The following is a 10,561-nucleotide window of genomic DNA, read 5'->3' on the forward strand; positions in this document are numbered from 1 at the left end:
AATTTATTGACAGTCAGTTATTTCATTACGATAATCCTGTTTACATTGCTTCCGGAAATGTATTGGCGAGATGAGACGTTCTCAAACCAATCGTCATTGTCACGGGAGGACCAATCACAGGATAGAGTCACGGGTAGGTTCTTGCGCAGCGGCAGTTCACAATCAGAGAAGACGGTTTATATTTGAATCTGTGTCCCGCGCTTCAACGCAACGACGTTGAAGTTAAAAAAGAAGAAGAAAAGAGTCAGGTTTCATCGCTCTTGACTTGCCGTACTTTTCCGAAGTGTTTCTAAACCAGAGGAAGCAAGAAGGAATATTATATGTAATAAAAAATTATAATATATTACTATATTATAAAATATTTTTTTAAATCAGATTTAAAAAAATTGTTTTTACGTATTTGTAATAATATCTGTGAATATTACTGTCAGACAAGCCTGAAGTTTATTTAACATTGGCAACCCCCCCCCCCCCAAACATATTTTTTGTTGGTTGCTGTGCGGATGAGGATCTAAAAGTGGCTAGCAACTTAGGCTAATGTTAGTCACGAACGGGATCATCATTTTGAGATTTATCAGCCAGTGAAGTAGCAAGCGTCTTGGCTAAATCTTGAATAATTTCTGTGACTATGGCGGAGGGAGCGGGGATAAATTCATTTACCTCCAGGGTTACAAAAAGAGTTAGCAATGTGAATGCTGCTCCTGCACCCGCAAACATGCGACGGAAAAATCGACAACAAAGTCAAAGGCGGACTACACACAACCGGGTATGTTTATTGTCATGTCTTCTAGGTAGCTAAATGGGCTAGTTAACTTCTGTTTTGTAACATTAGTGCCTCTTGAAGGCTAGATTTTCTTGTTTGGTCTTGGCTGGCTTCTTCACATGCCAAACATGTAGCTAACTTAGTCAGATAGTTGTTGTCAACGAGTTGGAGTAAGCGAAGACACGATCGTGTAACATTAACTAGTAACTGTAAAGAAGCAGCCCATATGTTAAGTTAGTACTATATAGGGCCGCGAATTATTAGACTTTTTCAAACGATTGAATTGAACACTATTTGGGATCTATTCGGCGATTCAGCAGGTTTTTCCGAGTTGGAAGGTGTTAAATGGTTCAACCCTTTCCATCAGAACCGTCTACCGATTACGGATACCACCTTCCAACTCGGGAAACCGTGATGCTAAAAACCTGTACAGTCAAGTCGTTAACCGAATACCAATCTATTTGACCTGGAAACCCGACGCGGAGTTACATTTTAATTCTACGTCCGGTAGAAATTGGCGTTTGAATCAGGAAAGTTCTCTCTCACGACCTCTACAAGCCAGAAAGTTGAATAAATTGATATTTTAAAATACTTTACCGGTTGTCGGTTCTGGTTGGTCATTTTTGTCTGTAGGAATGTGAGACAATATATCCACATTAATGTAGAACTACATCAACTTTTCAGAGCTGATAGTGCCTCCTCATTTCTGTCACCTGAAGCATACACACAATATAAAATATATGCATACTGGATGGTACTTTATATGCAGTAATGTCGCTCGTCCATTATTAGAGTGGGCGTGTATTGTGCATCATGTCAGTGAGTGATGCCTATTTGTGTGCTAGGTGGTTCTGGAGCGGGTTCTGGGCATCACCACCTCTAACGGCAGTGGGCTGGCCTGTGACCCCAACACTGGCCTGGTGGCCTACCCAGCTGGGTAAGACGAGCTGCAACTGCAAAATTCAAGTGGTGGCAATTCAAAGAGCTGGTCTAATGGTGCTCTCTGATGTCATCGGCCTCCTCCTTGTTTGTGGGAACATAATGTCATCGCCCCCCCCCTCTCACACACACACACACACACACACACACACACACTTGTGCCATGTCAGAGGACTCCTGGACCACCTATTGAGATGTTTCATTTGTTAAGTAAATCAGGTGATAAATAAGGTTCTAGTGGGGCTGGAGTGAGTCTTTAACCCTAACCTGCAATACTGGCCTCTAACTAACCTGTTACTAACTAACACTTCAAAGAAGATATCTGTTGAATACACTACATTATGTAAATACTGAAGTTATAGTAGCTAGTCATCTTTATGCAGTTTGTTTTGTATTCCAGGTGTGTTGTTGTAATCCTGCACCCAAAGAAAAATAAACAGACCCACATCCTCAATACTTCAAGGTGAGATATTTACTTGGGTTTTAATTATTGTTCTCACTCTCTTCTATGGTGAAGTCATATTTAGTCATGTCTTGATAAGTATACATTAGGTGTGTGCACTACACAGGGCTAGGACATATCTGCAACTTCTCCAAAACATTACATTGATCGAGTCATCTGTACTCAAGAGGGGATTGCTCAGTCTCGTCATGGTGACTCCAGACAGACTTGGTAGACAGAGACTGTGTGGTACATTATGGGACTGGGCGATATGGCCAGAATATCATATCACAATATTATTATTATTTTTTGTTCTCTAGGAGGTCATAAAACGGTTAAAGTACGAAGCTCACATGCACATGTCAAGGGAAACTCCCAGAGTTAAAATGTCTGAACCTTTAAACTGAGTTTAAAATCCCTTTCAGATTGCTGCTGAATAAAATGTTCTCCCTAATGTAAATGTAAGCCCAGCCTCAGCCCTCTCCTCTGCCTCAGCCCTCTGCTCTCTCATTAATTCGCTTGTCTGTTTGTGTTTCCCAGAAAAACCTTCACTGCCTTGGCCTTCTCTCAGGATGGAAAGTATTTGGTCACTGGTGAGGTAAGTGTTTGGAAATGTTCCGGAAGAAGAAAAAGATGTTGGTTGGTGTGTATATGCACTTTGCTGTATTTGTATAATAGTCAGTGAGAAGGTGGACGTGTGTGTGTGTGTGTGTGTGTGTGTGTACTAGTTGGTTGATGGTTATATAAAAGCTGCTAGAGACCAGGTCATGCTGTAAATTCTACTTGTTGTCACAGTAAGTGATATACGAGCCTCCTGTCTTGCCCTCAGTGGTCTATGGTTGGCTGCTCTCGAGCTGACTGTACTGTTGCCGTGGTGATAGGGAGTGTATCCTACAGTTGTTTTACTTTCTGTTATGACCAGCGGGCTTCTTCCACGGGTTCTTAAAGGAACCCTGTCTATCTGGGACGGTTCTTAAAGGAACCCTGTCGATATCTGGGACGGTTCTTAAAGGAACCCTGTCGATATCTGGGACGGTTCTTAAAGGAACCCTGTCGATATCTGGGACGGTTCTTAAAAGGAACCCTGTCGATATCTGGGACGGTTCTAAAAGGAACCCTGTCGATATCTGGGACGGTTCTAAAAGGAACCCTGTCGATATCTGGGACGGTTCTTAAAGGAACCCTGTCGATATCTGGGACGGTTCTTAAAGGAACCCTGTCGATATCTGGGACGGTTCTTAAAGGAACCCTGTCGATATCTGGGACGGTTCTTAAAGGAACCCTGTCGATATCTGGGACGGTTCTTAAAGGAACCCTGTCGATATCTGGGACGGTTCTTAAAGGAACCCTGTCGATATCTGGGACGGTTCTTAAAGGAACCCTGTCGATATCTGGGACGGTTCTTAAAGGAACCCTGTCGATATCTGGGACGGTTCTTAAAGGAACCCTGTCGATATCTGGGTCGGTTCTTAAAGGAACCCTGTCGATATCTGGGACGGTTCTTAAAGGAACACTGTCGAAATCTGGGACGGTTCTTAAAGGAACCCTGTCGATATCTGGGACGGTTCTTAAAGGAACCCTGTCGATATCTGGGACGGCCCTGTCGAAATCTGGGACGGTTCTAACATTTGTGTTATAAAATATTTAGTGATGTCCTACACAGTTGTAGTGTAACTTCGTGTCTATTGACTGTTTAGTGGTGAGCTAAACCGGAGACTGCTTCTCTGTGGCATTTTCTCAGTAGGATCCCTGTGGTGGTTTAATACAAAAACATGACCAGTCGTTGTCAGCGCTCTATATAACCTGTCTAGTTTTCTGATCATATTGGAACTCCCTGCTATACAATGCATTCAGAAAGTATTCAGACCCCTTGACTTTTTCCACATAAAATCATCATCTACCCACAAAACCTTATAATGACAAAGTGAAACAATAAAAAAATATTTGAATGTATGAAAAATAAAAACCAGATACCTTATTTACATAAGTATTCAGACTCTTTGCTATGAGACTTGAAATTGTGCTCAGATGCATCCTGTTTCCATTGATCATCCTTGATGTTTCTTCAACTTGGAGTCCACCTGTGGTGTATTCAATTGATTGGACATGATTTGGAAAGGCACACACCTGTCTATGCAAGGTCCAATAGTTGACAGTGAATGTCAGAGCAAAAACCAAGCCATGAGGTTGAAGGAATAGTCCGTAGAGCTCCGAGACAGGATTGTGTCGAGGCACAGATCTGGGGAAGGTTACCAAAACACTTCTGCAGCATTGAAGGTCCAAGAACAGTGGGCTACATTATTCTTTTTATTTCTTAGAATTCTTTAATGTAATGAACCAGGGTCAGTAGTAACACCTCTAGCACTGAGATACAGTGCCTAACACCACTGTGCTTTTTTAAATGAAGTTTGGAACCACCAAGACTCTTCCTAGAGCTGGCCGCCTGGCTAAAACTGAGCAATCAGGTGAGATGGGCCTTGGTCAGGGAGGTGACCAAGAAACTTGATGGTCACTCTGACAGAGCTCCAGAGTTCCTCTGTGGTTATGGGAGAACCTTCCAGAAGGACAACCATCTTTCCAATCAGACCTTTATGGTAGAGTGGCCAGATGGAAGCCACTCCTTGGTAAAAGGCACATGACAGCCCGCTTGGAGTTTGCCCAAAGGCACCATGACAAACAAGATTCTCTGGTCTGATGAAACCAAGATTGAACTCTTTGGCCTGAATACCAAGCGTCACATCTGGAGGGAACCTGGCACCATCCCTATGGTGAAGCGTGGTGGCAGTATCATGTTGTGGGGATGTTTTTCAGCGGCAGGGACTGGGAGATTAGTCAGGATCGAGGGAAAGATGAACGGAGCAAAGTACAGAGAGATCCTTGATGAAAACCTGCTCCAGAGCGCTCAGTACCTCAGACTGGGGCGAAGGTTCACCTTTCAATAGGACAACGACCCTAAGGACATTCAGAGACTTGTCCCAAAGCCACTCCTTCGTTGTCTTGGCTGTGTGCTTGAGAGATCCAGGCAAGGCCCCGACTTGAACCAGATCTAACATCTCTGGAGAGACCTGAAGATAGCTGTGCAGCGACGCTCCCCATCCAACCTGACAGAGCTTGAGAGGATCTACAGAGAGGAATGGGAGAAACTCCCCAAATACAGGTGTGCCAAGCTTGTAGCGTCGTACCCAAGAAGACTCAAGGCTGTAATCACTGCCTAAGGTGCTTCAACAAAGTACTGAGTAAAGTGTCTGAATACTTATTTAAATGTGATATTTCAGTTGTTTTTGTTGATATGTTTGCAAAATTTCTAAAATAATTTTTGCCTTTGTAATTATCGGATATTGTGTGTAGATTGAGAAGGGGGGGGAAAACAATTTTAATCAATTTTAGATTAAGTCTGTAACGTAACAAAATGTGTAAAAAGTCAAGGGGTCTGAATACCTTCTGAACGCACCGTATGTGTCCTGGTTGTCTTTGTCCAGTAACACCGGGAAGTTATTTTAAATAGATGCTCCAAAACTTTTTAGAATGATATTTATCAGCTTACTCCAATATTTTTCTGTTCAAAGCTCAAACTCCCATGATTCTATTCAGTAAAACCACTCTCACCAAGTTGAGAATAACTATTTTCATGCCACTTCGATACCCTAGTGACTTTTCCGTAGCAGGTTTAGGAGAACTTATGCAGCAGGTTAGGATAATTAACTTAGCAGGTTAGGAGACTTAAGTTTAATTAAATAATTAAGGTTCGGATTAGCGAAAAATGCTTTCCTAAACAGCTATGACAATCACTTTGTGTCGAAGTGTTTTTAAGAGTCTGTACCGACTGAAGTTGAAGTTCTGAAACAGCCGTTGTGCCTTTTCCAAATAGCCTGTATTTTCCTATTGAATAACTTGTAAACGTCATACTTTATCTTGGTTTTCTTGGTTCCAATAGTCCTCCAGTGTTGGATAGTTTGTTGGACAGTCAAATCAAATCCAAGTTTATTTGTCATGTGCGCCGAATACAACAGTGAAATTCTTACTTAGAGCCTCTAACCAACAGTGCAAAAAAGGTATGAGGTGAACAATGGGTAAGTAAAGAAATAAAAACAACAGTAAAAAGAGAGGCTATATACAGTAGTGAGGCTCTATACAGCTATATACAGTAGTGAGGCTATATACAGGAGAGGCAACATACAGCTATATACAGTAGAGAGGCTATATACAGAAGAGAGGCTACATACAGCTATATACAGTAGAGGCTACAAAAGTAGAGGCTACATACAGACACTGGTTAGTCAGGCTGATTGAGGTAGTATGTAGATATGTTTAAAATGACTATGCATATATAATGAACAGAGGGTAGCAGTAGCGTAGAAGAGGAGTTGGTGGATGGGACACGGTTAGCCAATGTGCGGGAGCACTGGTTGGTCGGCCCAATTGAGGTAGTATGTACATGAATGTGCAGTTAGTGACTGTATATATGATAAACAGAGAGTAGCAGCAGTGTAAAAAGAGGGGTTGTGGGGGGGGGGTTACAAGTTCAATGCTCTAACCACTAGGCTACTGTTATGAATAAGGACTAAATTATGTATTCATTTAACATAGAACTATAACTAACAGAATTCTACCCTGTCTCTGTGTAATGATAAATAATGTTTGTCCGTAAGAAAGAGGGACTGTGGCAAGACAACTTGTGACCACTGTGGAACTGATAAGAGGGAAGGAAGTCTCCCCACCCAGAGAGGAGAGAAACCTGGGGCTTGTAGTAGATTGTATAACAGGTGGCAGGCAATGGAGGAGAAGACTTGTGAACTATATTGTCTTTGGTTCTGAGAGGAGGAGGGACATTTATGACGAAATGTGAGGTATATAGACCAATGTACCAGATATGATAAGCAGAGCTCTCATAAATAAACATTCATGACTATTGTAGCTGGGCCTCTGTCTGATTCATTCCAATCAGTTTCCTACAAATTCTGGGTTTCAGGCTGAGTAATTAATTCAATTGGGTTTATGAACACTGAGAACATAATTCTCGTGCCAGCTACCTGCCGCCTCTGAATGGCACACCTACACAATGCATATCTCAATTGTTTTAAGTCTTAGAAAATCCTTCTTAAACCTGTCTCCTCCATTTCGTCGACACTGACTGAAGTGGATAAGGGATCGTTGCTTTCACAGGTGTTCACCTGGTCAGTCTGTCACGGAAAGAGCAGGTGTTTTTAATGTTACCTACACTAAGAGCATAAGATCTTGTTATAAAGTGGCGGAATTGTCCTTTTTAAAGGAACTATATTAATGAGTTCTTAATGCTGCATTGTAGTATTTTAGGCGACCAGACCAAATTCTGATCTATGGGCTTCCCTTAAGCTTTGAATTTTAATAACCAGGAATATGCGGGGGTTTTTTGGGGGGTTTTTGCGCACTGCACCTCTTTTTTATTATTATTATTTTTTTTTTAAAGGAAGCATATAATTATCTGAGGCAGCTCTTTGTCATGTCCCGGCGTGTTCCTCAGTCCTGTAGAAGTTTTAAAAATCTATTTTCAGTTTGTTTTTGCAACAGAGATGTACAGCTCCTTGGTGTGCAATGATTAGTCAGCGACCTCACCTCCTAGTGTGTGCAAAGACCTGCTAGTGTCATCTACTCCAAGCTCTAAACTTCTCTGATCTGCTTTACAGTCCTCCCCCTGTTCATTGACAAACCATTTCATTTGAATATGTTTATAATTTAGCAGATGCTCTTATCCAGAGCGACTAACAGGAGCAATTAGGGTTAAGTGCCTTGCTCAAGGGCACATCTACAGGTTTTTCACCTAGTCGGCTCTGGGATTTGAACCAGCAAACTTTTGCTTACTGGCCCAACGCTTTTAACACCCAATGTTGACACTACTTTACCTTTTCTTATTTTAGAGGTTAATTGTTGCCACAGCGCTGACTCAACAGTTTCTCGAATGCTCTGGATTCAACTCGAACTGTCAGTCCAACTGCCATGGCATTCAGCTTCACCCCCCCCGGGCTCTGGCTCTCCTCTTTGTTTCTGCTCAAATCATTGACTGGATGGTTCTGTCTCTGCAGAGTGGTCACATGCCCTGTGTGCGGGTTTGGGACGTGGCTGAGCAGGCCCAGGTGGCAGAGGTACAGTGCCATAAGTACGGGGTGGCCTGTGTGGCCTTCTCAACCAACAGCAGCTACATCGTGTCCGTAGGCTACCAGCACGACATGACCGTCAGCGTCTGGGAGTGGAGGGTAAGTTAAACACATGGGTTTGTTTGGTTTTCTTTCAGAGACGTGAGCCTGTTAAGTGCCAGAGGTGTAGAGTTGCACTTTTCCTTTCCACTACATTGGTTCCATTGCATCAGGCAACTGCTGAAATTTGGTATGGCTGGGGCTTCAGCCTGGAGGATAGTACTGTGGGGTTAAGGTATGGCTGGGGCTTCAGCCTGGAGGATAGTACTGGGGTTAAGGTATGGCTGGGGCTTCAGCCTGGAGGATAGTAGTGGGGTTAAGGTATGGCTGGGGCTTCAGCCTGGAGGATAGTAGTGGGGTTAAGGTATGGCTGTGGCTTCAGCCTGGAGGATAGTACTGGGGTTAAGGTATGGCTGTGGCTTCAGCCTGGAGGATAGTAGTGGGGTTAAGGTATGGCTGGGGCTTCAGCCTGGAGGATAGTACTGGGGTTAAGGTATGGCTGGGGCTTCAGCCTGGAGGATAGTAGTGGGGTTAAGGTATGGCTGTGGCTTCAGCCTGGAGGATAGTAGTGGGGTTAAGGTATGGCTGTGGCTTCAGCCTGGAGGATAGTAGTGGGGTTAAGGTATGGCTGTGGCTTCAGCCTGGAGGATAGTACTGGGGTTAAGGTAGCCTGGAGGATAGTAGTGGGGTTAAGGTATGGCTGTGGCTTCAGCCTGGAGGATAGTACTGGGGTTAAGGTATGGCTGTGGCTACAGCCTGGAGGATAGTACTGGGGCTAAGGTATGGCTGGGGCTTCAGCCTGGAGGATAGTAGTGGGGTTAAGGTATGGCTGTGGCTTCAGCCTGGAGGATAGTACTGGGGGGTTAAGGTATGGCTGGGCTTCTTGGTGGGGTGCAGGGAATCCCAGAGTCTGTACTTTTATGTCCTGTCATTTTATCTGTCTGCTAACTTGTTGAAGGGTGTCCAGACTGACTGAGTAATGATAGTCCAAACGTTCTTCACAACAACAACAGCAACATCCTGCAATCAGTTCTGGCAGCAGTCTGGTCAAAGGCCGTCAACTCGAGGCCACGGAAATCCCTGTGTTACTTAAAATAACCCGAACTCTGTGAAACTGACATGATTTTGTAAACCCTCTTGTCCTGTGTGTTTTTGTAGAAGGGGACGGTGATAGCGTCCAACAAGGTGTCTAGCAGAGTTCTGTCCGTCTCCTTCTCTGAAGACAACAGCTACTTCGTCACGGCAGGAAACCGACACGTCAAGTTCTGGTACCTCGACGCCTCTAAAGAGAGACGGGTCAGGACGTTGTTGTTATTATTATTAAGTGTTTTATATGCCATATTGTTTGTACTCCATGTATTCAGGGCGTCTAAGTAATGGGTTGATTCTGGATGTTTACTATGGCTCCTCCCCCAGGTGAACAGCACGGTGCCTCTGATTGGCCGATCAGGATTGCTAGGAGAACAGAGGAACAGCATGTTCTGTGGTCTGTCGTGTGGGCGGGGCAACATGGCCAGCAGCACCTATTGCATCACTTCCTCTGGCCTGCTGTGTCAGTTCAACAGCAGGAGGATGCTTGACGCCTGGGTGGACCTCAAGGTCAGTATGACCCTAACTGACCCCTGAACCTCTCGCTGTCCCTATTTTGATATCTGAAAATTCTCGCAACGCCAACCAGGTAAAAAATATTTAAAAAATCGAACAGCCAATGTTAACTTGTTTTGGGGTGGGGCGGTCAATTAATTAAAAAACATTTGCAACAGTATTTCTGATTAGTCTTCTCAATTCACCATCACATACTTTTAACATGGGGGCTATGATGACAGTCTGTTAAGTCTCTTATGTCACCACCACTAATGAGATGGGTGTTGCTTGATGGGTCTCGGAAAGTCAGGAGGCCTGGTCCCTGCTGTCACATCTAACCTGGATGGATATTTGGTTTTAATGCAGACGAGACCACTGAATCCAGCTTCACACAGATCAGAGCTGGAGAAGGGTACCATGAGTTTTATGGGGCTTTCAAGACAATTAGGAAACTCTGGAAAAATACACGAGGTCAAATCATGACGACGGTGATCTTCAGGGCAGAAAGTCGGAGCTCTAGAAAGATGCCTGAGTTCCCAGGTTGGATGATCGTTCAAATAGATATTTCCTGGTCATAGCTCATTCCACCCTGTTTCCAGTTGTTTTGAACGCTGCATTAATGTTCAGAGGGAGACGGCAGGGGGGTCCCTTTTTTGATCTAGG

At 43.8% G+C, this 10,561-nt stretch overlaps 1 protein-coding gene across 1 annotated transcript; it reads left to right on the plus strand.

The window, feature by feature from the left end:
- Positions 1 to 70: 70 nt before the first annotated feature.
- Positions 71 to 9,913, plus strand: LOC135532056 (mitogen-activated protein kinase-binding protein 1-like; the record flags this gene model as incomplete). Its single annotated transcript, XM_064959704.1, has 7 exons — positions 71 to 133; positions 1,609 to 1,700; positions 2,103 to 2,165; positions 2,685 to 2,742; positions 8,204 to 8,374; positions 9,473 to 9,610; positions 9,731 to 9,913. Coding segments are annotated over exons 1-7 (768 nt in total), but the record flags the coding sequence as incomplete, so codon positions are not given.
- Between the last annotated feature and the right edge of the window lie 648 nt (positions 9,914 to 10,561).

The sequence above is a fragment of the Oncorhynchus masou genome, unplaced genomic scaffold, assembly GCF_036934945.1.
Source record: "Oncorhynchus masou masou isolate Uvic2021 unplaced genomic scaffold, UVic_Omas_1.1 unplaced_scaffold_1705, whole genome shotgun sequence".
Classification (NCBI taxonomy): domain Eukaryota; kingdom Metazoa; phylum Chordata; class Actinopteri; order Salmoniformes; family Salmonidae; genus Oncorhynchus; species Oncorhynchus masou.